Genomic DNA, 26,775 nt, shown 5'->3' on the forward strand with positions numbered 1-26,775 from the left:
CGCCTCCTAGGACTCAGGAGGGCAGGGCCTCATCCTCCTCCATTTTTCTGGAGCCAAGAATCTGAGCCCCAGACACAGAAGTCCAGGCCCCCGGGCCCTCCTCCGTCAGACTTGGGAGTCCTCGCCTCCAGCACCCTCATCCTGGGACCCAGGTGTCTGAACCTCAGGCCCCTCCACTGCCCCGGTTCCGGTTCCTGGCATTCAGCCACCCCTCCAGGTCCAGATGTCATTTCTCACCCTTTAGAACACGCAGAAGGAATGTGGGGCAGCAGGGGAGGGTGGGGAGGGGAGTCTGATGCCTCCCGGAGGCTCCTGGGAGTCTCTGGACTCCTTAAAGGGCTCCCCCTGGGGGCCCACCTGTCCTCCCTAGGGCCCTGAGGGACAAAGCTGTGGTCAGAGGAGCGAGAAGAGGTCTGCCGACATGCCTGAGGCGAAACCAGGTGGCTTTCAGAACTGCCCCCCCCCCCCCCATGTGGAGATGAGGTCCTCTTTTCTGAATGGGGACTAAGGGTTCCTCTCTTTGTAGGTTTGGGAGGATGGGATTATCTTCTCCGTGTGGGAGGGGTTCCCTTCCTTGTGTGGGTGGGGTGCCTTTCCCTGTGCAGTGAGGGTGTTCCTTTCTCTGTGGGGATTTGGGGGGCGGATCTCTGGGTACAGATGGAGATTCTCTGAATTTGAGTGCTTTTTCTCCATAGGGATGGGAGAGCTGTGTGTGTAGACTTGGGGAGTCTTTGCATGGTGACGGGGGTCCTCTACATTTGGGGATGGGTTCCTCTCCATGGGGACCGGGACCGCCTCTCTGAGTGAGGACTGAGTCCTTTCTCTGCGGGGGAAAGAAGTCCTTGTATGTATAGAGATTAGGGGTTCCTGTCTGCGTGATGAGGAGAGCTCTGGTCTGTACAAGGGGACAAGACAAGGAGGGGACCTCCTTTCTATAGGAATCGGGGCTTCGCCATGAAGGAGTTAGGGGGCTTTCTCCATATAGGGGCCAGAGGCCCTATGTGCAGTTGGGGGCCCTTCTTTGAATGGCACCGGGGGCATTCGTTTACACGGAAATGAGGCCTTTCTCTGTATGAAGAAGTGAACCGAAGAGAAGAGACGCAAGCCCCCAGAGGGGACCCTCCTCCTGGGGTGCCCAGACCGCTGGCACCAGGCCCACCTGGCTGTGGAGTGGGGGTCGAGCCCTTCACTGCAGCTAGCCAGGAGCCAGCAGGCAGGGGCGGGCGGAAGATGCTGTGGTCAGCACAGGTGTCCAGTTTCCAGCCCAGGGGAAGAGCTAATTATACCCCCAGGACCCGAAAGGTCAGGGCCTGGTGGCCCCGGGTGGATGGGACATGGCCTGCCTGGGGCAAGGGGAAACCTGATCGTTGAGACTCTCAATTTACACCTGGAAGGGCTGGGCTTCTGGGTCTGAGGGAGGAGGGGCCTGGGGGCCCGGACTCCTGGGTTCTGGAAGAAGAGGGCACCGAGCTCTTGCTCAACGGTGAACATCTTTTACCTCGCAGCGGCCAAAAAGGCCCCCAAAGGCAAAGATGAGGCCAAACCAGCTCCGAAGGAAGCGCCCCCTAAGGAGGCGCCTGCACAGCCCCCCAAAGGTGAGACGATGTTCCCGTGGGGTCAGCGGAACGTGGCTCTTCATCCCCCAGGCTCCCCTTGCCCCTAGGCGCCCACCCTGCCCTCTCTCCTTTAGCCCTACCTCCAGAGGTAACCCACCCTCCCCTGCTCACCGCCCCCCGTGGCTCCCCAGTGCCCCCAGGTCAGAGCCCAGCCCCCTCAGCCCGGCCCTCGAGCCCCAGCAACTGGCCGATTCCACCCAGTCTTGTCCAGCCCTGGATCCCACGGCCCGTCCTCACACCTCTCCTACCCCAAGCCCCACTCAGACAATCCAGTCTACCACCCTGCAGTCCACAGACGGGGAAACTGAGGCCCAAAGGGGGACACGTGCTCTTTCCCACGTCAGGAAAAGCCACTTTGCCCCGCGGTCTTTGGCATCTGAGCGGAGGGTCCCTCAGACTCTGAGCCCCGCCCCTTAAGTGCCCTGCCGCCCCTTCCCCAGCCTGCCTCAGACCCCCTAATCCTGTCTCCTGAGCAGAAGCCGCACCTGAGGACCAGTCTCCCACTGCCGAGGAGCCCACTGGCCTTTTCCTGAAGAAGCCGGACTCTGTGTCGGTGGAGAATGGTGAGAGGGTCTGAGGAAGGAGGGGCTGGGGACCAGGGCTCCCGGGGTCTGAGGGAGGATGGGGCGGTGGGCCTAGACCTACGGGGCTGAGGGAGTAGGGCCTGGGGGCCTGGACTCCCGGGTCTGGGGGAGGAGGGGCTGGGGCTCCCAGCTTCACAGTCCTCTCTGTAGAGTCTCATGGTTTCCGTCTGGCCACCCCCACCCCCCCCCCAACCCAGGAAAAGACACAGTGATCGTGGCCAAGGTGAACGGGAAGGAGCTCCCAGGGAAACCAGCCATCAAGTGGTTCAAGGGAAAGTGGCTGGAACTGGGCAGCAAGAGCGGGGCCCGATTCTCTTTCAAGGAGTCCCACGACTCTGCCAGCAATGTGAGGACCCCGTGGGGGCGTGAGGGCACGTGGGCGAGGGGTGGAGGTTGTGCGGCCCCCGATTCTCAGAAGGCGTGTGGCCTGAGGCCTGGAGCCCCCGTAGGTGGCAAATGGGACTTTGAGGGATGGCGATTGTGCGGGGCAGGAGGAGAGGATGTGTGGGTTAGGGCAGGTGCGCTTGGGCACAGTGTGTGCATTTCCAGGACGCTCTCAGGGGTCAGGGGTGTGGGTCCCCTAGGGACCAAGCTTATCCAGGCATGGGAAGGGACAGCTGGTCCCTCCTGTGGGGCCAGGGTGAGGCCCCGGAGACGGAGTAGTGAGGTGGGCTCTTGCGGGGGGTGGGGAGGCTGCCGGGGAGTCACATGCACCCACACCTCTGGCCCCGGCCCCCAGGTATACACCGTGGAGCTGCACATTGGGAAGGTGGTACTGGGGGACCGCGGGAATTACCGCCTTGAGGTCAAAGCCAAGGATGTCTGCGACAGCTGTGCCTTCAACATCGATGTGGAGGGTGCGCTGGTGGGGGTGGGGGGGAGCAAAGGGTCGGGCCGGGGTGGGGGTTTCGGCCTGGTGTAGGAGAGCATGCAGATGTGGGGGTACGATTCAGGGGAGGAGGAAGCAGATGCAGGGGTCAGGGCCTTCAGCATTGGGGAGACACGAGGAGGTGTGTGGGCTTGGGGGTGAGACGGTTCAGGTTTTGGGTCCCCATGCGAACGCTTAGAAGGTGGCTTAAGTAGATTCTACGGTCACAGTGCACAGGCTTGAGAAGGTGGCGATACGGGCTTGGAAAGTGAGGTTGAAGGTGAGGGTGTACAAGCCTAGCCCCCAGATTTGGGGGCATATGTGTGGGCCCCTGAGGGTGTACGCGCTCTGGGGTCTACAGCCCAGGGTGTATGGGGCTTAGATATGGAGGATGCAGGGAATGAGGTTGCCCAGGCCTGGGGAGAAGAGCGTGCCGGCCTGGGCGTGTGGGGGTACAGGCTGCTGAGTGTGTGGTGCGTGGCAGCTAGGGAACGAGGTGTCCAGGCCCAAGTGAGAGAGTGCGCTGCTCCAAGAAAGGGGGCCTGGGAGGAGGTTGTGCAGGCCGGAGGGGCGCTCTTGGTCTTAGACCAGGCCTTGCATCCAACTCACCTTCTACTCCCCGATCTCCTCCCCCCAGTGCCCCGTCAGGATACCTTTGGGCAAGGTCTAGAAAGCTTCAAGCGTTCGTAAGTGATCCTGGAGCCTGGGAAGAGGGGGGGGGGGGGGTCTCCCTTGGGAGGGGAAGCTGTGGGGGAAGGGAGGATCGGGGAAGGCAAGGAGTGGGGGCCCAGGGTGGGCCTGAGGGCACAGGACCTCAGTGGGGTTCACGCACGCTCTCAATGCCACAGGGGTGAAGGGAAGTCAGAAGACAGGGGTGAGCTGGATTTCAGCGGCCTGTTGAAGAAGAGGTGAGCCCACCCCACGCGGCATAGAGAGGGGAGATGGGGACTCACGAAGGAGAAGGATGGTGGGTGAGGTTCCACTGCCATCTCTGGACTCCCTGTGCCCCCCTCTGCCACCTCGTCCATCTGCCCATCCCCCAGCCACCCAGCCATCCGTCCATCCGCCCACGCACCTGTCCACCATTCGCCTACACCCGTACTTACACCCACTCAACCGTCTGCCCACCGATTCACCTACCTACCCGCCCTTTAACCCATCGTCCTCACATCCGTTTTGCTGCTCACTTAGGCTGCAGTTCACCTAGGCATTCCCCTGTTCACCTAGCCAAACACCCATCCGTCCACTGGTCCAGCCACCCATTCACCAATCTCATCCATCCATCCCACCAGCTACCTTCTACTACCAGCTACCAGCTACTAATGGATTAGTATCCATTGACTAGTCCCTCCATCCCCTTACCTGCCCATCTGCCCACTCATCTACTCACACAGCCACTCGTCTACCCACCGTCTTCCCACATGTCCCTCCGCCCATCTGCCATTAGCCTGCCAGCCGCCTGTTCATTAGCCCATCCGTTCGTCCTTCCCCCGCCCAGTTCCCCCGCTCATCTCTCCTCTCTTTGTTCCCTTCCCTTCCTTCCTTCTTTCCAGAGATCTCCTCACTTTCTCACTCAGCAAACATCTTCTGAGGCCTCCTGTCTACCTGGGCTGAGATCAGGGGACAGAGAGAAGTCTGACTGGGTCCCTCACGTTGAGTCACTGATTGATATGGGAAGATGGGTCTGGTCCAACAGACGTGGTTGGGAAGTCACTGATTGATATGGGAAGATGGGTCTGGTCCAACAGACCCTCAGAGAGAGGGTTCCATAGGGGCCTTGTGAGAACCCAGAGTGAGGGCAACTCATTGCCTGGGAAGGCCAGGAGTGCCTCACAGAGGAGGGAAACTTTGGCAGTAGTCTGAAGAGGAGTCCATCAGGAAGAGAAAGTAGGGAGGGGTCATCCCGGCAGGGGAACATTCTGTGCAAAGGCTAGGGGGCAGGAGGGGGCCCAGAAGGTTCAGGAAAAGGCAAGTAGCGTGGTTGGGTGGTTGTGGGGGTGGTGAGGGCATGGTGGGTGGGGTCGTGATCGCCAGGCTGAGCTGCTAGGACTTCCTCCTGAGGGCAGTGGGGACCCATGGAATAATCGTGAACAAAAAAAGTGTGGCATCTGATGTGGAAATTAGGAATATCCTCCCGGGGTCATGTGGGGAACAGGCTGGAGGGGAAGAGGCAGGATGGAGGCCAGGAGGCCAGGGAGGAGTCTGAGACGATGGGCCAGGTGGGAGAGGATAAGGGACACCGGGCCCAGAGAGAGAGAGGGGGGGGGGGGGGGCACAGCGAGTGGGTGGAGAAGGTGGAGGGAGCGCCTCACCTCCTCCCCCACCTGGGGGCCCTGCCTGCTCTTCCCACCCTCAGGGAGGTGGTTGAGGAGGAGAAGAAAAAGAAGAAAGATGATGATGACCTAGGCATCCCGCCTGAGATTTGGGAGCTCCTGAAAGGGGCAAAGAAGAGTGAGTACGAGAAGATCGCCTTCCAGTATGGCATCACGGACCTCCGGGGCATGCTGAAGCGGCTCAAGAAGGCCAAGGTCGAGGTCAAGAAGAGTGCAGGTCAGCACCGCTCTGAGGAGAGATGGGCCCTAACTGTAGGGACCCCAGCATCATGGGTATTGGATGTTTGGGCTCTGGTCCTCTCTCTTGAAGGTCCCAATCTAAGGAGTAATAGAGCTCTGTTCTCAGGCACCTCTAAGTTCATGGGAGGCTTCCTGACCTTGACGTTGGAGAGCCTGTGGTCTGGGGAGGGAGACCTGGTATCTCTGGGGACAACCAGGGCAGTGAGAACCTCTGAGCCCCATGCCCCCTGCATCCCTCAATCTCCAGCCTTCACGAAGAAGCTGGATCCAGCGTACCAAGTGGACAAGGGCAACAAGATCAAGTTGGTGGTGGAGATCAGTGACCCAGACCTTCCCCTTAAGTGGTTCAAGAACGGCCAGGAGATCAAACCAAGTAGCAAGTATGTGTTGGGGGACAGTCCCTTGCAGGGGTGGGCACGGGAAGAGCTGAGTCCCAGAGAGCGCCCAGAAATAAGGCTGGCCACTCTTAACCCAGAAAGGGTGCCCCCTCATCCATATGAAAAGAGCACATACCTCAATAGAAAAATTGACAAAGGAGGGGCGCCTGGCAGGCTCAGTCGGCCCAGCGCATGACTCTTGATCTTGGAGTTGTGTGTTCGAGCCCCACGTTGGGTGTAGAGATTACTTTAAAAAAAAATCTCTTGGGGCGCCTGGGTGGCTCAGTCGGTTAAACGTCCGACTTCGGCTCAGGTCGTGATCTCACAGCTCGTGAGTTCGAGCCCCGCCTCAGGCTCTGTGCCGACAGCTCGGAGGCTGGAGCCTGCTTCGGATTCTGGGTCTCCCTCTCTCTCTACACCTCCTCTGCTCATGCTCTGTCTCTCTCTGTCTCAAAAATAAATAAACATTAAAAAAAAAGATTAAAAAAAATCTCTAAAAAAAAAATTTGACAAAGGTAATAAAAACAGAAGTTTGGTTGCGAAGAAACCCAAAAGGCTAACATGCCGTGGAGTACACATTCAACCTTGCAAATGACCGCAACAATAAAGGAAGTAATGCAAATAAATAACAGTCTGTCTGCTGTCCAAACGGGCAAAGACTTTACAAAATGATAAAACCCAGTGCTGGAGATGACATGGGGAAATGGGTACACAGATGCTGCTGGTGGGAATGGCACTTGCTGAATCTCTGAAAGGGCAATGTATTAAAAACCTTTCAGATTGTGCAGTTCTAAGGGTGCCTGGCTGGCTCAGTCAGTGAGGCGCTTGGCTCTCGATCTTGGGGTTGTGAGTTCAAGCCCCACATTGGGTGCAGAGGTTACTTTATTTTTAAATAAAGCGTTTATTTATTTATTTTGAGAGGGAGAGGGAGAGAGAGAGAGAGAGCAAGCGAGCACAGGGAAGGGGCAGAGAGAGGGAGGGAGAATTCCAAGCAGGCTCAATGTTGTCAGCGCAGAGCCCAACGTGGGGCTCCATCTCACAAACCGTGAGATCATGACCTGAGCCAACCATCAAGATTCGGAGGCTTAACCGACTGAGCCACCAGGTGTCCCAAGATTACTTAAAAAAAAAATCCAGATTGCACAATTCAAGGTATTTATCCTAAGTGAATTATGGTTATGCATAGTTGGTCACAAGGATGTTCACTACAGCATTTGCGACCGTAGCGAGAAATGGAAAATCAAAATGTACAATTCCTTACTAGAGTGCTGTGCAGTCACTGAAAAGAGATTCTAAAATATATGCTAACACAGGAGCCTGATCAAGATTAGTGTATGGGAAGAAGCATGGTCCCATTTCTGCTTCCCAAAATGTTGATACACGTACGTATAGTTAAGAGATTGGAAAGACAGAGGCTGCCTTGTGGGCAACAGTTATCTCGTGGGTGGGTCCTATTTTTAGGTTTTCCTTGGCTGTTTTTTTTAAAGTTATTATTTGAGCAAGCTCTATACCCAACATGGGGTTCAAACTCATGAACCCCCGTGCCCCCGCCAAGATCAAGAGTTACAAGTTCCTCTGACTGAGCCAGCCAGGCATCCCGGCTGTGTTTTCTAAGATTCCCATCAGTGAGACACAAAGTGAAGTTAGTTAAGGTACAGCTTCAGTTGCTGTAACTGAGGCCCTAAGATACATCACTGTAAATGAGAGAGGAATGTATTTCTAGCTGATCGAGGCTGGTGGGTTCGCTCTCAGAGATTTTCTAGGGACTCAGGTTCCACATGTTTGGCTACACCATTTCTTGTGGCATGGTCCTCCTCTGCGTGATTGAAGCTGGGTCGTGGGTACATCTGTGTCTGGCAGACAGGAAAGGGGAAGGAGAGACGTCCAGAGCAAGCAACTCAGAGGTGGAGAGATGACCTAGCAGGTTTGCACATCGTACCCACTCGCATTCCATTGGCCCAAGCTCAGTGGGGCCCCGTCTCAGCTGCAAAGGAGGCTGGGAAATGTAGTTCTCTAGGCGGGTAGCTGTGTGTCCCTGCTAAATGGAAGGGGAGGATGGATGTGGGGGGAGGGGGGGAGGGTGCCCAGTTAGGATTTCCGCTGTGGCTATTTAAATACTAGAAATTGGGGCGCCTCTGTGGTTCAGTCGGCTAAGCATCCGACTTCAGCTCAGGTCATGATCTCATGGTTCATGAGTTCGAGTCCCACGTTGGGTGAGCTCAAGCCCTGTTTCAGGTGAGCTCGTGCCCTGCTCTGGGTGAGCCCCGCTTTTCTTTCTTTCTGTCTGTCTGTCTGTCTCTCTGCCCCTGATGGGATTCTCTCTGCCCTCACTCACTTGCGCTCTCTGTCTCAAAACTAACTAAATAAACACATACACACTAGAAACTGGATCATCTGTCCTTCTCGCACACAATTTGGCTCTGAGAGGGAGTGATGAACTTGCCCCGAGAACTTGCCCTGAGATCTGGCCTGGGTAGATCTACCCTGGGGCGGGGATCTCCTCCAGGCTCTAGGCTGACGTAAGATTTTTGCACCAGGTACGTGTTTGAGAACGTTGGTAAGAAGCGAATTCTCACCATCAACAAGTGCACGTTGGCAGACGATGCTGCTTATGAGGTCGCTGTCAAAGATGAGAAGTGTTTCACTGAGCTCTTCGTCAAAGGCAAGGCTGAGATCTGGGCCTGAGCTTAGGGAGTGGGGCTGTGAAGGGCGTCCCGAAACTACTGACCTCCTGTTCCCCCGTGCCTCACAGAGCCTCCAGTCCTGATTGTCACACCACTCGAGGACCAGCAGGTGTTTGTGGGCGACCGGGTGGAAATGTCAGTGGAGGTGTCAGAAGATGGCGCCCAGGTCATGTGGTAAGTGACTCTTGATCCTTGAGCTCCATACAGGTGCCCACTGCTTCTTTGCCTCAGCTCTGATGTTTATGACCCCTCTTGGGGATTCTGGAGCTTTAACAGTCACCAGGAGACCTCAGCCTTTCTCTGTAAATCCTGACTTCTTTCTAGAACTTCTGACCTCTACCCATCTCATCTTCTTCCAGGTCCTTTTCCTGATCCCTGCTATTTCAGATTCATTTATTCATCCATTCAACCAATCATCCATCCTTTGGTCCGTCCACTCCTGTATCCATCACCCATCCATCCATCCATCCATCCACCCACCTTTGACCCATCTATCCCATTGGTTCATCCATCCATCCATCCATCCGTGACCCATCTATCCCATTGATTCATCCATCCGTCCACCCTTGACCCATATATCTCATTGGTTCATCCATCCGTCCACCCTAGACCCATCTATCCCATTGGTTCATCCATCCGTCCACCCTAGACCCATCTATCCCATTGGCTCATCCATCCGTCCACCCTAGACCCATCTATCCCATTGGCTCATCCATCCGTCCACCCTAGACCCATCTATCCCATTGGCTCATCCATCCATCCATCCATCCATGACCCATCTATCCCATTGATTCATCCATCCGTCCACCCTTGACCCATCTATCTCATTGGTTCATCCATCCGTCCACCCTAGACCCATCTATCCCATTGGTTCATCCAGCCGTCCACCCTAGACCCATCTATCCCATTGGCTCATCGATCCGTCCACCCTAGACCCATCTATCCCATTGGCTCATCCATCCATCCATCCATCCATCCATCCACTCTCCCACCCATCTCCTCATCCATTCACCCATCCAACAAATATTTACTGAGCACCTGTTATATCATGGCACTCTTCTGTATATTGGAGATATAATGGGGAGAAAATATATCAGCATGGTACCTGCTCTCATGGACTTTAGAATCTGGTAAACTTCCAGGGTGCATGTGCGGGAGACAGAGACATGCATTAGCCAAGTCATCACATGAATAAATATAAAAGTTCTATTTTGACAGGTGTTTCCAAGGAGCACAAACTGATGCTGTAACCACTTTTTAATAGGAAGGAGGGACTCCAGAGGTCAGGGAAGCCTTCCTAGAAAAGGTGACAGGGGAGCTGAGATTTGAATGATGAGTAGGTAGAAGAGAAGTAGGAGGGGAGAAGTTTCCCAGGCAGGGAAGTACCATTTACAGAGTCCACACCATTTGACGTCTTTCTGTGATGTCATCCTCCTTGCTCTGATATCTCCCAGTGACCTTCTTGTGTCCCTTGACCTCCCACCGGGACCTTACGGCATCTCCCTGTGGCCTATGACTTCCTGTGACCCGTCATTCCACCTGTGACCCATCTATTCAAGATGTTTCTGCCACCCTTAATCTCTCCCCCCTCCGGGCCCCTCCCTTCCCCCCCGACCTCTGCTCAGGACTGTCTGTCCAGCCCTTGGCTCCCCCTCTGATATCCAACCCAGGGCTATGCGGGTGCCTCACTTCTCCCCTACACGTCCCCCCTGCCTAGGATGAAAGATGGCGTGGAATTGACACGGGAGGATTCCTTCAAGGCTCGCTACCGCTTCAAGAAGGATGGGAAGCGTCACATTCTCATCTACTCGGAAGTGACCCTGGAGGATGGGGGTCGCTACCAGGTCATGACCAATGGCGGCCAGTGTGAGGCCGAGCTCATTGTGGAAGGTACGGGGCCTCCAGGTGGGGCGGGGCCCCCTGCTCCTGCTTCTCCTCACAGCTCAAAGTCGCTCAGGCCCCGGGGCACCTGGCGGGCTCAGTTGGAAAGGCCAGAGTGGGATTCTTGACCTCAGGGTCATGAGTTCAAGCCCCATGTTGGGCATAGAGATTACTTAAATAAATAAATAAACAAAAAAAATTGTTCAGGCCCCAAATCTTGCAGTTGTCCTTGACTCCTCTCCGGGCCTCCCACCTCGCATGTAATTCAGCGAGTCCTGGCAGCTCCACCCACAAAGGATATCCGAGATCTGACCCCTTTTCCCCATTGCCCTCACCTGGCCCAGGTCTTCTCCACCCCTCATGCCTGGACTATTGCAGTAGTCACTGGGTGCTCTGTTTCCACAGCTGCCCTCCTCCCCACTGACACTCACACCAGCCAGAGGGATCCTTGTAAAATCCAAGCCTAATAGTGAAAGCTGAATTCACCCTGTCATCTAGGGCCCGGGTCAGTTTCCTGTTATAGAAGATGTCACCATCTCTACTGGGGGAGGCTGGGTGAAGGGAAACAGGAATGTGCACTGTTTTTGCAAAACGCTTAGGAGTCTATAATAACTTAAGTATTAAAAAAAAAACCCAAGTTATTTATTTTTAAGTTTATTTATCTTGAGAGGGCGTGCATAAGAGAGAGCATGAGTGGGGGAGGGGCAGAGAGGGAGAGAGAGAATCCCAAGCAGGCTCTGCACTGACAGTGGGGCTTGAACTCACAAACCGTGAGATCGTGACCTGAGCCCAAATCGAGAGTCAAACGCTCAACAGACTGAGTCCCCCAGGCAACCCCCCCAAACCAAGTTATTTATGGGCCAAATAAATTATGGTATGTCCACACGTAGCCATAAAAAGGGACAGTGTAAAATTTACTGATAAGGAAGGATTTCCAAGCTAGTGTGTTATTTGGTGAAAAAGCAAATGTGTTACTATTTGCCTGGAGGGGAGGAGGCAACGGAGGGAGGGAGGAGAGAAAGAAAATGTATATATGTATTTGCTTTTATAGCCATAGACTAAATGGGTGGTGCCTTTGGAGAAGGGCTGATTGGAGATGGGTACGTGGGAGATTTCTCCTACTGTATCTAAATCTATTTCCTTTATTTTTATACCATGTAAATGCATCATTTTATTTATTTATTTGTTTGTTTGTTTGTTTGTTTGAGAGAGAGATAGCTAGAGTCTGTGCATGGAGGAGGGGCAGAGAGAGGGGGGGACAGAGGATCCAAAACAGGCTCTGTGCTGACAGTGGAGAGCCCGATGGAGGGCTCGAACTCACGAACCGTGAGATCATGACCAGAGCCAAAATCAGGCACTTAACTGACTGAGCTGCCCAGGCGCCCTGCAGCATTTTATTGAAAAAATAAAAATTCGGGGCACCTGGGTGGCTTCGTCAGTGAAGTGTCATCCGATTCTTGGTTTGGGCTCAGGTCATGATCTCACGGTTCATAGGTTTGAGCCCTGCATCTGGCTCTGCACTGACAGTGTGGAGTCTGCTTGGGATTCTCTCTCTGTCTCTGTCTCTGTCTCTCTCTCTCTGCTCCTCCCTGGCTTGCTCTCTCTCTCTCTGTCAAAAAATAATAATAATAAATAAATAAATAAATAAATAAACATAAACTAATTTTTAAATAAAAAATTTTAGAAACTGTAAGTCAGATCCCCGCCATCTTCCCAACACTCCCTAGTGGCTCTTGACTTGCTTGATTTAACAGAGTCATTTCTGGGGTCCCCAAGGTCTATGATCTGGCCCCGTCTGCCCCTGCCGGTCTCATCTCCTGCCACGTCTGCCTTGCTCATTGCACACTGGCCTGTTTGCCGTTTCCCACACCAACAAGCCTGTTCTGCCCAACAGGGCCTTGGTACATGCTGCTCCCTCCCCCTGGGGGACTCTTCTGCATTTTCCTATGGACTCTTAACCTGCCTTTCCTCAGGCCTCAAAACTCCCTCTTGTTGTGCATTTACGTGTTTCCCTGTTTGCCGACTGTCTCCCCACTAGAACATGAGCTCCACCAGGCCCCTGGATGTTTCTGGGTTGTTCGCAGCTGTATCCCCAGTGCCTGGAACAGTGCTTTTCACATGGTGGGTGCTTGCAAATATTTGTCGGCTGACTGGAGTTTTGATAGCCCCATGTCCCTCTCTCCCTGTCCAGAGAAACAGCTGGAGGTCCTACAGGACATCGCAGATCTGACGGTGAAGGCCTCAGAACAGGCCGTGTTTAAGTGCGAGGTGTCTGATGAGAAGGTGACAGGCAAGTGGTACAAGAATGGGATCGAGGTGCGACCCAGCAAGAGGATCACCATCTCCCACGTGGGGAGGTGCGGAGTAGCTGTGGGGGTGGCTGGGGGTGGGGCAGGGTGGGGCATGTGTATCAGTTAGCTATCGCGGCATAACAGCCATCCCCATACTTAGTGGTTTAAGAGAGAAAGATGTATTTAATCATGAGTCCACAGGTTGGTTCGGGGCTGGCTGATGTAGGATGGCCTTTCTCATGCCTCTGTGGTCAGCTGAATGTCTGTGGGGCCGATCTTCCTGGGCTCCATCGGGACCTCAGCCAGGACACCTGGGCTGCCTCTGCCCTGGTCCACGTGACATCTCATCCCCTAGTAGGCTCGTCCTGGCGTATTCCTGTGGCAGAAGCAGGCATCCCCAGAGACGGCAGAAGCAAATAAGGCCTCCGTGGCTTGCACTGGGAACTTTCCCAGGGTCACCTCTGCCATATTCTCTCAGGCAAAGGAAGCCACAGGCCGCAAGGCCTCATCTCAAGGGGCGTGCACACAGGGAGGGGAAAGCCTGTGGCCATATTTGCAAACGGGTGACTACAAAGGCGGGGGAGACATCCCGCTAGAGAAACCAGGGGCTGGAATTCAACAGGCGGCGCAGGGATACCTGAGGTAACATGTGCTAACATTCGCAGGATGCAGAGCGCCCCCGTGATGCCCGTAGAAGGGCCCAAACACAGTTGCTCCCAAACGCAGTTGTGCGTCGCCTTTCCCGACAACAGCTCTTGGCAGGATGTAGGCTTTCGCCGGGTTCTGTGCAGGGACCCCTGTCTGCTGCGGTGTCAATAATTCATTAAAAAAATTTTTTTTATGTTTATTTATTTTTGAAAGAGACAGCGCAAGCAGGGGAGGGGCAGAGGGACGGGGAGACATAGGATCCGAAGCGGGCTCCAGGCTCCGAGCTGTCAGCACAGGGCCTGACGCGGGGCTCGAACTCACGAACCGCGAGATCATGACCTGAGCCAGAGTCGGGCACTTAACCGACTGAGCCACCCAGGCGCCCCTGGTGGGGGGGGGTCAATAATTATGAGAAGGAATCCCAGCGCTTACAGGGCACTTATTATGTGCCAGGGAGATTTTGAAACGCTTTCAACAACCTCGGTGTGGATTGTTATCATTACATCTGTTTCACAGATGAAGAAAACCGGCACAGGGAGCTTAGGCAACTTGCCCCCCAAGGTCACACAGTTAATAAGTGGCAAAACTGAGATTTGAACCCAGACGATAGCATTCCAAAACCCAGGATAAAAATGGTGGGCATAGCCATGTAGACTGCGTTGAAGAGAGTGTTTCTTGGGGAGCCTGGCTGGCTCGGTTGGAAGAGCGTGTAACTCTTGATCCCGGGGTTGTGAGTTTGAGTCCCACGTTGGGTGTAGGGATTACTTAAGTAAGTAAATAAACTTGTAAAAAAAAAAGAGGGTGTTTCTCCACGGTGGCCCCCAGGGTGACCCTCCCCTGCCTTGTCCCCCGCCCAAACCTCTTAGAGTCCACAAGCTGGTGATCGATGACGTCCACCCTGAGGATGAGGGGGACTACACATTTGTGCCCGATGGCTATGCCCTGTCCCTCTCGGCCAAGCTCAACTTCCTGGGTGAGGATGCCCCTCTATTTTCCCCGGGGAGAAGGCACAGCACCCACCTTCCCGGACCCCAGGGCCCGGACGCCCTCCTTCAGGATTAGGTTCCCCTAATGTACATTAGGGGTGACAGCAGGCATCTGCTGACCTCACGGGTGGAGTCAGATGAGACGATGGAGGGAGAGAGCACGGATGTGTCCATCTCAGTCATGGGCCTGAACCCGTCCCCACACCCCCGGGTCCCTGGGTGATGCCAGACCTTCCCCTCAGCCTCTGGGGTGGGATAAGGGGCCCACTGGACGTAGAGCTAAATGTGCCATCTTCTGTGTCCTCCAGAAATCAAGGTGGAGTATGTACCCAAGCAAGGTAAAGACCAGGGGCTGCTGTGGCAAGCTGGGGACCCCTCCTGGGTCTGAGGGAGGAGGGCGCCGGGGGCCCCGGACTCCCGGGTCTGAGGGAGGAGGGCGCCGGGGGCCCCGGACTCCCGGGTCTGAGGGAGGAGGGCGCCGGGGGCCCCGGACTCCCGGGTCTGCGGGAGGAGGGCGCCGGGGGCCCCGGACTCCCGGGTCTGAGGGAGGAGGGCGCCGGGGGCCCCGGACTCCCGGGTCTGCGGGAGGAGGGCGCCGGGGGCCCCGGACTCCCGGGTCTGCGGGAGGAGGGCGCCGGGGGGCCCGGATTCCCGGGTCTGAGGGAGGAGGGCGCCGGGGGCCCCGGACTCCCGGGTCTGAGGGAGGAGGGCGCCGGGGGGCCCGGACTCCCGGGTCTGAGGGAGGAGGGCGCTGGGGGCCTGGATTCCCGGGTTTCTCTGGCTGTTGGAACCAGCTGTTAGGGAACGCAGCTTGCCTTGGCGGGATCGAGATGACCCCACTACCCATTGCTAGGTTCCCCAATATCTCTTCTCTGCCACTAGAGCCACCAAAGATCCACCTGGACTGCTCGGGAAAGACCTCAGAGAATTCAGTTGTGGTTGTGGCCGGAAACAAACTGAGGCTCGACGTGTCCATCACTGGGGAGCCTCGTCCTGTCGCCACCTGGCTGAAGGAGGATGAGGTATGGTCGGGCTTCCCCTGTGCCCTGGCTTCTCCCTCTCAGCTCTGCTGGGCAACTTTAGGCAAGTCACTTTCCCTCTCTGAGCTACAGTCTCATTGTTTGTAAAATGAGAATGATGACCCTTCTTCAGAGGGGTTGTTTTGAAGACTGAAGGTTATATTTGTCCATCATGTGGACAATGCCTGCCACGTGCTGGGTGCTCCCTCCCTCCGTCAATCCATCCATCCACTAACCCATTAATCAATCGGTCAGTCAGCCCACCAACCCAGCCATCCATCAACTTAACCACCCCCCATCTGTCCATTCATAAACTAATTGATTACTTAATCCATCCCGGCCATCGACTCATCCAGTAATGAATCCATTTCTCCGTTTCTCCGTCAATCAGTCCAGTTAGCCACCCATCTGTCCAACAGATATTTTTATCTTGTACGTTCCAGGCCCTGAGACAGTTCGGTTTCTCTTGTCTCCTCTGGGCTCGAGCGTCCTGTTCCGTAAAATGCGTCGACTCGGCCCCACCTTCGTTCGTTCCCTCAGTCAGCGACCACCCCCTGGGGTTTCCCCTGTGCGGGGCTCTGTGCGTAGCACTGGGGATGCAGCTGTGAGTCACGTGCAGCCCCTGCCTTCCAGGAGCTTCGCTCTTGGAGGGGGGCAGACACGTGCCCCAACAGTCACAGTCCAGGGTGACCAGGGCTGAGATAAAGGGAGGTACTAGAAACTCTGAGAATTCTGGAGGAGGGGGTGGGGCCATCACTTTCAGCTAGGGGCTTCCAAGATCGCTTCCCAGAAGAGGGGGAGCGAGGCCATCTCGCGGCTGTGTCCAGGTGTTCACGGCCCCCGAGGGCAGGATCCACATCGAGACTCAGGCAGACTCCAGCAGCTTCGTGATCGAGAGTGCCGATCGGGCGGACGAGGGCCGCTACACCATCAAGGTCACCAACCCCGTGGGCGAGGATGTGGCCTCCATCTTCTTGCGGGTTGTGGGTGAGCAGAGGGAGTGAGCTGGGGTCGGGGGGGAGGGTTCCCTGAGGCCCTGAGGCTCCCCCTGACCATTCTGCCTCCCTTAGATGTCCCGGACCCCCCAGAGGCTGTGCGTGTCACCTCAGTTGGCGAGGATTGGGCCATCCTTGTCTGGGAGCCACCCAAGTATGACGGGGGGCAGCCAATCACTGGTGAGTGCCGTTGTGCCAGAGTCTCCGTGACCTCTGACCTCTCCTACCCCCTCTACCCCCTGACGATCCCTTGGCCCATGAGAGTTCTTAGCATCCTCAGTGAATCTCCTTCTGAGACCTGTTTTCCGTCTTTCACGGCTTAACAATTCTTTTGGTTTCTTTCCTATCATTCTTTGCTCCCCACCAACCTGGGGAGCTTCACTTTGGCCAACAGCCTGGGGTTTTCTGTGACCCCTGACTCCTGATTCATGACTGGTGACCCTTCCTGACCCCCAGTCCCATGACTGGTGACTTTGGACTGCTCTGTGACCCTGGTATCAACCCAAGATTCATGGTCCCCGACCTCCCTGGTTCATGTGACCTTTTGACATGACTCTCACTGCTCCCACTGACCAGCGACCCCATAGCCTCCCCCTGAGCACCCACTCCTCTCTGCTTGGGGGCTGTCCAGGGTACCTCCTGGAGCGGAAGAAGAAGGGCTCTCAGCGCTGGATGAAGCTGAACTTTGAGGTCTTTACCGAGACGACCTACGAGTCCACCAAGATGATCGAGGGCATTCTCTACGAGATGCGGGTCTTTGCGGTCAACGCCATTGGCGTTTCCCAGCCCAGCATGAACACCAAGCCCTTCATGCCCATTGGTGATGCTCCCCTGCACCCTCACAGAGCGCCCGTCCACCCCCAACCCCTGCCCTGCCTGTCACTCACCTCTGGCCCTACCCCTTGCCTTTGATCGTCCAGCCCCACCCACCCTCCGGACCTCCTACCGACCCAGCACGTTAGTCTGTGCTAGACTCTGCTCTTGCCCAAATACCTCATTGACCTCCGGCCTCCCAGCCTAACACTTATCCCTACTCCTGGACACCTCATTGTCCCTTGATACCTCGTTTTACTGGCTCACTGATCTCTGGCCCACCATATTGACCCCTTTCCTGATCGGTGACTCCAGCTCTAGTCCCTACCCCTCCCTGTGACCACTGACCCCTCGTTGACCTCCACCTCCCCTTTCCTTGGATGCTCACAGCGCCCACGAGCGAGCCCCAGCACCTGACGGTGGAAGACGTGACAGACACCACCACCACCCTCAAGTGGAGGCCCCCAGATAGGATTGGGGCCGGCGGCATCGATGGGTACCTGGTGGAGTACTGCCTGGAGGGCTGTGAGTGGCCCCATCAGGCCTGGGGGCGGGGCGCGGCGGCTCCCGCAGAGCCCTGGTGGGTGTCCGGTCCAGGGGACTGCAAATGGGGCAGTGCAGGGAGAGCTCTCCGGTGGGCTGGGGAGCCCTGGTCCTGCGTCTGTACTGTACTTCCAGGAATCCCTGCATGGGATGGCTCAAGCCAGGCCCCAGTTGACCAGCTCGTCCTCTCTCCCTCCCTCTCTCCCTCCCATCCTCCTTCCTCCTTCCCCTGTACCCATCTGCCATCTGCAATAGCTCTTCGTCCATCTGTCTGTCATCCCTGTACTTACTACTACCTGTATTCCTTCTTCCTCTCGTTCATCCATCCATCCACCCATCCATCCGTCTGTCTGTCCTTCCTTCCTTCCTCCCTCCTACCCTCCCTCCCTCCCTCTCGTTATGTCTCCCTCCCTCCCTTCTTTCTTTCCTTCTTTCCATCCATTTGCCCAGCCAGTCATCCATCCAACCATCTCTCTATCCATCTGAAAACCTTTTAGATCATCCAACTGTCCGTCCTGTAACATGTTTTTCACCCATATATTTATCTCTTCACCATCTTTCTTTTCTCTTCCCTCCCTCCCTTCCTCCTTCCTTTCCTCCTTTCCATCCATCCATTTCCCTGTGTGACCTCTAACCATCTACTGTCTCCATCTTTCTGTGCATCCGTCCATCCATCTCCATCCATCCATCCATCCATCCGTCCCCATCCATCCATCCATCCATCCGTCCATCCATCTTTCCACACATCCAACTCTCCATTCTCCCCTGAACAAACATGTATCGATCACCGACGCCATGCCAGCCCAGTGCCACGGCTATGGGGATACCTCCAACGTGGTCATCTCACTGGGAAGACAGGCACGATCATCTCGACATCGTAGCCCAGGCCTTAAAGTCAAACAGACGTGGGTTCCAATCCTGCCCCTACACTTTCTAACTGTGTGAGCGTGGGCAAGTCTCTGAGCCTCAGTTTCTTCATGTAAAAATGGGCGAAGACAGTTCCCTCCTAGACAGGGTACAGTGATGACTGCATCCGGTAATGCATGTAAATGATGGATGGTTGGACTCTTGTCAGCTTCCTCCCTCTTTGTCTTTACCCCACTCCCGCCCTTGCCTACCCCTCTCAGATCTGTCTCAGTGCCACCCTGATGTTTCAGGACCCACTCTTGTTAGAGTTCATTCACCCTGGTGATTGTCGGTCTGACCCACGTTGGCTCACCCAATTGGCCATAGACCCAAGATGGAATCTAAAGGGGGAGGAAATCCAAGGAGCTGTCCCTAACCGCCCCCCCCCATCCCCTACTCCTCTGAGCCTTGATTTCTCCCATCTCTAAAATGGGGATAACATAGGACAGAGGCAGAAATTAACGAGCTAACTAACACCTACGACCACCCTTGGTACCTGGTCATAATAAGTGCTTCATCAGTGTCGGATGCTGCTGTTCACTGTGTGTTCCCAAGACACGGGAAGGGAGGGCCGGCGGGGCTTCTAGGAAGTTTCCCCAGCATTGCTTCTCTTCTGCAGCCGAGGACTGGGTCCCCGCTAACACGGAGCCCGTGGAGCGCTGCAGCTTCACGGTCAAGAATCTCCCCACAGGAGCGAAAATCCTGTTCCGGGTGGTGGCGGTCAACATCGCGGGGCGCAGCCAGCCGGCCGCCCTGTTTCAGCCGGTCACCATCCGGGAGATTGCAGGTGAGTGACTCTGACCCCGCCCTCCTGTAAAGACCAAGTTGGTGTCGTCTGGCCGGCCCTTGCCACGTCACCGTCACCGTCAGGGCCTCCCCTGAGAACATCATCGATGCCGTCCCTCTGTCCCTGCCTCGAGTGTCCCCCGGCCTAGCACTGAGCCCCCGTTGCTGTGCCCGTGCCCTCAGAGCCACCCAAGATCCGGCTGCCCCGCCATCTCCGCCAGACTTACATCCGCAAAGTGGGGGAGCAGCTCAACCTCGTCATCCCCTTCCAGGTGGGCCGGGGGGGGGGGGGTGGGCAGGCCGGGAGGGGGGAGGTCAGGGGCCGGTGCGAGACCCAGGCCGACCTCTCCGCGCTCCCCCCCTCCCCCAGGGAAAGCCGCGGCCGCAGGTGGTGTGGACCAAGGGCGGGGCGCCCGTGGACACCTCCCGCGTGCATGTGCACACCAGCGACTTCGACACCGTGTTCTTCGTGCGCCAGGCGGCGCGCTCGGACTCGGGGGAGTACGAGCTGAGCGTGCAGATCGAGAACATGAAGGACACGGCCACCGTCCACATCCGGGTCGTGGGTGCGCCGCCGGCTGGGACAGGGGGGAGGCGCCGCGGCCCCGGAGCGGGGAAGGGGGTGCGAGGTGGGGAGGGGGCGAAAAGGCGGGGCGTGGGAGCGGGGAAAAGGCCTGCGCGGTACCAGAATCCGGGGACCAGGTGAGGCGGCAGAGGGGGGGAGAGACGGGGAGAAGAGGTGCGGGGCTGGGCTTTTCAGGGGCGTCTGGGCTGCCGTCTAACAACCACCCCCCCCTGCAGAAAAGGCAGGGCCCCCGGAGAACGTGACGGTGAAGGAGGTGTGGGGCACCAACGCGCTGGTGGAGTGGCAGCCGCCCAGAGACAATGGCAACAGTGAGATCACGGGCTATTTTGTGCAGAAGGCCGACAAGAAAACCATGGTGAGAGCGCAGAGGGGCCCGGGGTGCGGTGGGCAAGCGGGGGAGGCAGCCTGGCGCGATCGACAAGGCGGATGCTGGGGAAACCGAGGCTCAGAGAGATTGAGAGAATGGGCTGGCGTGGGGTGGGGGGTGGGGGGTGGAGGCGGGAGCCTTTTGGCTGAAATACCAGGACAGGTTGTTGTTTCCTTTCTTTTCTTTTTTCTTTTTTTAATGCTCATTCATTTTTGAGAGAGAGAGAGAGCGAGCGAGCGAGCGTGAGCCGGGGAGGGGCAGAGAGAGACGCAGAGCAGGCTCCAGGCTCTGAGCTGTTCGCACAGCGCCCGACCCAGGGCTCCAACCCATGAGCCCTGAGATCGTGACCCGAGCGGAAGTCCAAGGCTTAGTCGACCGAGCCGCTCAGGTGCCCCAGCGTGAAGCATTTCAAAGCCACATTCCCACTGTTGTGTAACCACCACGTCTAGTCCCACGAGTTCCCCGAGGAAACCTAGCACGCGTTAAGCAGCCATCCCCAAACCCTGTCACCCAGCCCCGGGCCACCACTAATCTGCTTCCTGTTTTAATGGACTTGTCAATTCTGGACATTTCCTACAGACGGGACTGTACGACATGTAGCCTTCGGGGTCCGGCTTTTTTGACTCGGCGTAACGTTTTCCAGGTTCACACGCGATCGTAGCGTGTGTGTCCGTGCTTCGCTCCTTTTTGTGGCCGAGTGACATTCCGTGGTTTGGATCTGCCGCATTTCGCGGGTCCATCCATCTGCCGATGGACCGCTGGGCCGTTGCCCCCTTTGGGTCCTTGTGAACAGCGCTGCTGGGAATGGCTGGTTATCTCAGCGGGACGCACCCTTGAATGCGCTGTCCTCACCCCCCGGCCCTTCTTGTGTCCCTGTGTCCCTGCCTCCGACTCCCGGTCCCTCCCTGCCTCCCACCAGGAGTGGTTCACCGTCTACGAGCACAGCCGGCACACCTCCTGTACCGTGTCTGACCTCATCGTGGGCAACGAGTATTACTTCCGTGTCTTTAGCGAGAATATCTGTGGGCTCAGTGACTCGCCCGGCGTCTCCAAGAACACGGCCCGGATCCTCAAGACGGGTACCGTCCCCCCCCTTCCGTGGGGTCCGGTCTCCTCTCTCGGCTGGCCTTCTACCTTGACTCCTCCTCCCCCACCGCCAGACCCGGTGACAGTAGAGAGGCAGTCGGTGGGGGGGGGGGGGGGACAGTCTAGATTGGTCACCTTACAGGTTCACCTCCCTTTCCCCAGGTCTCACCTTCAGACCGTTTGAGTACAAGGAGCATGACTTCCGAACACCTCCCAAGTTCCTGACGCCTCTACCAGACCGCGTGGTCGTGGCTGGTTACTCTGCGGCTCTCAACTGTGCGGTCAGAGGTCACCCAAGGGTGCGTGCGTGTGTGTGTGCGTGTGTGTGTGAGAGAGAGAGAGAGAGAGACCCTAGGGGGAAATTTTCACCCAGATGTAAGCACACCAGCTCCTTTCTCTCTCCTCCGTGCATGGGATACGCTCACCTTTTTTTATGCCGTTATTTTTTTTTTTTAATTTTTTAACATTTATTTTTGAGAGAGAGAGAGAGTCAGACCGTGAATGGGGGAGGGGCAGAGAGAGAGGGAGACACAGAATCTAAGACAGGCTCCGGGCTCCGAGCTGTCGGCCCAGAGCCCGACGCGGGGCTCGAACCCACGAACCGGGAGATCACGACCTGAGCCGAAGTCGGAAGCCCAACCTACGGAGCCACCCAGACGCCCCTATGCTGTTATTTTTTTAATGTTTATTTCTTTTTTATTATTTAAAATCTTTTATTTTTTGAGAGAGAGCAGGGGAGGAGCAGAGAGCAAGGGAGAGGGAGAGAATCCCAAGCAGGCTCTGCACCGTCGGCTGTGGAGCTCAGACTCGCAAACTGTGAGATCATGACCTGATCTGAAATCAAGCATCGAACGCTTAACTGACTGAGCCACCCAGGCGCCCTGTATTTTTTTTTTTTTTAATTTTACTTAAGTCCAAGTTAGTTAACATATAGTGTAATAATGATTTCAGGAAAACTTAGTGATTCATCACTTACATACGACAGCCAGTGCTCGTCCCAACACACGCCCCGCCTTGAACCCATCACCATCTAGCCCATCCCCCCACCCACCTCGCCTCCAGCAACCTGTTCTCTGTTTTTAAGAGTCTCTTATGGTTTGCCCCCCTCTTTTTATCTTACTTTTCCTTCCCTTCCCCTATGTTCATCTGTTTTGTTTCTTTTTTTTTTTTAACGTTTATTTTTGAGACAGAGAGAGACAGAGCATGAACGGGGGAGGGTCAGAGAGAGGGAGACACAGAATCTGAAACAGGCTCCAGGCTCTGAGCCGTCAGCACAGAGCCCGACGCGGGGCTCGAACTCACAGACGGTGAGATCATGACCTGAGCCGAAGTCGGACGCTTAACCGACTGAGCCACCCAGGCGCCCCTGTTTTGTTTCTTAAATTCCCCGTGTGAGTGAAATCACATGGTGTTTGTCTTTCTCTGACGGACTTATTTCGCTTAGCGTTACATTCTGGTTCCATCCACGTTGTTGCAAATGGCCAGATTTCATTCTTTTTGATCACCGAGTAATACTCGATTGTGTATATAAACCACAGCTTTATCCATTCGTCAACGGACAGTTGGGCTCTTCCGATAATTCGGCTGTTGTTGACAGCGCTGCTGTAAACACTGGGGTGCGTGTGGGGATGTGCTCCCTTTTAACCCACTTCCTGCCTCTCTCCCCTTTGATCAGAGCCCAAGTCATCGCACCCCGGCTTCCCTTGGAAACAGAAACAAAACTTTGGCGGGAGTCAGGGGGAGGTCTGAGCCTCTGGACTGCCTGCCGTCTCCCTGCCCTGTCCGGTTTCCCGACTGCTGTTGGGATGTGGACACTCACAACCTTGAGCTCCAGGGAGTCACCTAGACCGGGCGCCGGCCGACGGTGGCTTGCGGGCCACACCCGCTCGTCACCGGTTTCTCTAAATAAAATGTTACCGGGACACGGCCGTGCGCCGTCTGGGGCCGCGGAGACCACGGTGCCCGCAGAGCCTGAAGCACTGACCGCCTGGCCCCTGGCACGTGAAGTCTGCCAACTTCTGGTCTCCGAGTCTTTGGCTTCAGCCCCCGCAGGCATGTCATGGACTCACGAGCTCACCTTCTCCATCGCCCGCTTTGTTCGCCAACTCCACTCATTCATTCATTCATTCATTCCGCTCGTTTATTCACCTACCCATCCATTCATTTACTCGGTTCATGTATTCACTCCGTTTGCTTATTCACATCGCTCACCCATCCGGTCTGCTTATTCTTTCAACGCACGTTTTCAGAGGCTGTGTGCTAGGGAATGGGACAAGAAGTTCCCGGGTGTTGGGGGGAGACCGACATGAATCCAAAGTCACGCAAACGGCTAAAGAACTATAAAGGGCGGCAGGCGTGGTGGAGAAGCGCGGGTAGTTGCGAGTGGAAAGCTGGCGTTCCCGCCGCGGCCTAGGGGCCGGAAGGGATGTGGGAGCTGAGACCTGAAAAGTTAGCAGGCGCTGACCGGGTGCAAGAGGAGGGAAGAACAACACTGGAAGAGGGAACGGCCAGTGCCAAGGTCCTGCGGTGGCCTGTCTGGTCGGCGTCAGGAACAGCGAGGAGGCCAGGGTGAATGGAGCAGGGGGCAGGGAGGGGCCGGAGGTGAGGGCAGAAGAGTAATGGGGCCACATCGTGTAGCGTCCTGTGGGCCGCGACTAAGAGGGAGCTCTGCCTCCCACAGAAGAGGAGACTGAGGGTCCGAGAGGAGAGACGACTAGTTCCAGGCCATCCAGTCAAAATCCGAAGCCCACTTTGCCATCGCCCTGGGGCCTTCTCTAAGCTGGCCTCTTCCCCCGCTCTGCTCCACAGCCGAAGGTGGTCTGGATGAAGAACAAGATGGAAATCCGCGAAGACCCCAAGTTCCTGATGACCAACTACCAGGGAGTCCTGACGCTGAACATCCGCCGCCCCTCCCCCTTCGACGCGGGGACTTACTCCTGTAGGGCTGTCAACGAGCTGGGGGAGGCCCTGGCCGAGTGCAAGCTGGAAGTCCGAGGTGAGCCCCCCGCCCGCCTGGCCCTCGCTCACGCTCCCGAGCGGCACCCGGAGGCCCCGCGCCGAGCGGAGTGAGATCGCAGCTGAGTCGGCCCCGGGCCACTGGCCGTGTGACTGGGGATCCGGACTCAGGCCCCACAAAAGCGACGCAGGGTGAATGTGCCAGACTGGACAGAGCGCAGGGCACTGTAGGGGTGGAGGCGGGGAGCACCTGATCCAGCCGGGGCAGTCGTCTGAGGGTTTCCCAAAGTTGCTGAAGGACAGAGAAGTGGACGAGGTGGGGAAGAGCTAGCAGACTGTCGCCAAGGCCCTGACGGCCCGGGCCTCCGTGGGGAGATGTGCGGGCGAGAGTCAGAAACAGCCCGGGTACCGGCAGAGGACCGGGAGCTGTGGGTGTCCAGAAAAACGCCTCTCCTCTCCAAGCTCTGTCCCTCCTGCCCCTCCTCCCCACCCCACAGCCCCAGCTCCATTCACCCCTTCCTCTGGAATTCTTGCTCAGCCTCCTCCCTGGCCTCCCGGCCTCCCATCTCTCCCTCCAGCCCAGTTCCCACAGGGCCCTAGCGGGCGGCGCTCTACCCGGGGTTGGCCTGCCCCGCCCCTTGCTCGGGGCCCTCCTCAGTGGCCCCTCAGCCCCTCAGCCTGGTGTCCGTGGTCCTGTACCTGTTCCCCCATGCGCCTCTCTGGCCTCACATAACCCTAGTTTCCTCAGTACTGTTCCAGCCACACCGAGCTGTTGGCAGACGGACTGGCCGCGCTTTCTCTTGTTCCTGGGATTTTGCACATGCTGTTCCCTCTAGCCGGAACGCTCTTCCTTGCCTCCTCTGCCTTGGGCTCCAGCCCATCAAACATCTGCCAGTCAAGGCTCCCTGGAGAGGCTGCTACCCAAGTCCCTCAGCTGTGGCTGATGTTAATACAGGCTCCCAGGGTCCCTGCCCAGCTGTGACTCCCCCTGGCCCCGATGACAGCCCAGCAGACAGGAGTGGCTGCAGACCCTTTAACAAGGGCTCAGCGACACCACCCCTGCAGGACCTTCCTGGCTGTCATTCTGAAACACTGCTTTTCCAGACTGACCCAGTTTCTGATGTTTTGCTGTCCCCTTTATGAATTATCGAGTCGGCTTGGCGATATCCCTGCTTTATGATTTCCATGACGACTTGTCACCAGCAGCTGCTTAGAAATCTCTGATCAGAACATTCCAGTTTGGGGTTCAGAGCTATAGTAATCACAGGCACCGTGACACTGGTTTGATGCTCCCCCTGGTGGCCAAGCCAGGCCAGCAGGCAAAGGGGCCTGGGGGTGGGCGCCCGCGTTCGGGAAGCCCAGCCCTCCTTGCCCACTCTTTTCTCGTTTTCCCACAGTGCCACAGTGAGACCCTGTCTTCCACCTGTCACGATTATTGGCTGCTGAGTCCTAACGGGCCTCCCTGAACGCCGTTTCCCTTCCCAGAATTACCACTGAGAAGATAATAGTCTTGTCTACAACCTGCACGTGTCTGTCCTTCTTTTTTTTTTTTTTTAATTTTTTTATTTTTATTTATTTTTTTTTTAAATTTTTTTTTTCAATGTTTTTTATTTATTTTTGGGACAGAGAGAGACAGAGCATGAATGGGGGAGGGGCAGAGAGAGAGGGAGACACAGAATCGGAAACAGGCTCCAGGCTCCGAGCCATCAGCCCAGAGCGTGACGCGGGGCTCGAACTCACGGACCGCGAGATCGTGACCTGGCTGAAGTCGGACGCTTAACCGACTGCGCCACCCAGGCGCCCCTGTCCTTCTTGAATCCGTAGCCCTGCCTCCCTCTTCCTGTAGGGGGTGAGTCGCCTGGGGGTGGGTGACCGGGACACCAGGTTGGAATGGCAACCGTGACGAGGCATCCCTGAGGCTGCCGTCTTGGAACAGCTTCTTCAGGGCCGCCAGCGTGTTGCCATGGCAATTACAAGTCACGGGTGGATCGAGACCCCCGTGGAGGCGCCCCCCTCGGACTAGCTGCTGGGGAGGGGGAGTGGGGAGGCAGGCTGGCCCTGCAGTGGCAGCTACAGTGAGTTAAAGAGGAGCCAGAGGCCAGATGGGGAAGGCTACTCTGGCGAGGTAGCCATGACGGACGGAATGGTGGGCACTAGGTCTCGAGGTGGCCCCAGGAGCCACACGCCGGGCCGAGCACCGGGCTGAGGCAG

At 56.5% G+C, this 26,775-nt stretch overlaps 1 protein-coding gene across 1 annotated transcript; it reads left to right on the plus strand.

Moving 5' to 3' along the window:
• The first annotated feature begins 308 nt into the window (after nucleotides 1-308).
• MYBPC2 (myosin binding protein C2) lies at nucleotides 309-26,084 on the plus strand. The gene is made up of 28 exons (XM_053905662.1): nucleotides 309-440; nucleotides 1,506-1,595; nucleotides 2,093-2,179; nucleotides 2,398-2,546; nucleotides 2,940-3,057; nucleotides 3,706-3,754; nucleotides 3,917-3,976; nucleotides 5,425-5,618; nucleotides 5,889-6,021; nucleotides 8,556-8,680; nucleotides 8,771-8,876; nucleotides 10,420-10,592; nucleotides 12,775-12,940; nucleotides 14,389-14,495; nucleotides 14,817-14,846; nucleotides 15,391-15,530; nucleotides 16,355-16,514; nucleotides 16,598-16,702; nucleotides 17,154-17,342; nucleotides 17,726-17,860; nucleotides 19,404-19,571; nucleotides 19,754-19,842; nucleotides 19,941-20,136; nucleotides 20,372-20,511; nucleotides 21,443-21,602; nucleotides 21,772-21,908; nucleotides 24,418-24,604; nucleotides 25,962-26,084. Exons 1-28 carry the CDS (start codon nucleotides 422-424, stop codon nucleotides 25,970-25,972), a joined length of 3,423 nt encoding a protein of 1,140 aa, XP_053761637.1. The 5' UTR covers nucleotides 309-421; the 3' UTR covers nucleotides 25,973-26,084.
• The last annotated feature ends 691 nt before the right edge of the window (nucleotides 26,085-26,775 follow it).

Source organism: Panthera pardus, unplaced genomic scaffold, assembly GCF_024362965.1.
Source record: "Panthera pardus isolate Hobbes unplaced genomic scaffold, ASM2436296v1 HiC_scaffold_18, whole genome shotgun sequence".
In the NCBI taxonomy this organism is placed as follows: Eukaryota; Metazoa; Chordata; class Mammalia; order Carnivora; family Felidae; genus Panthera; species Panthera pardus.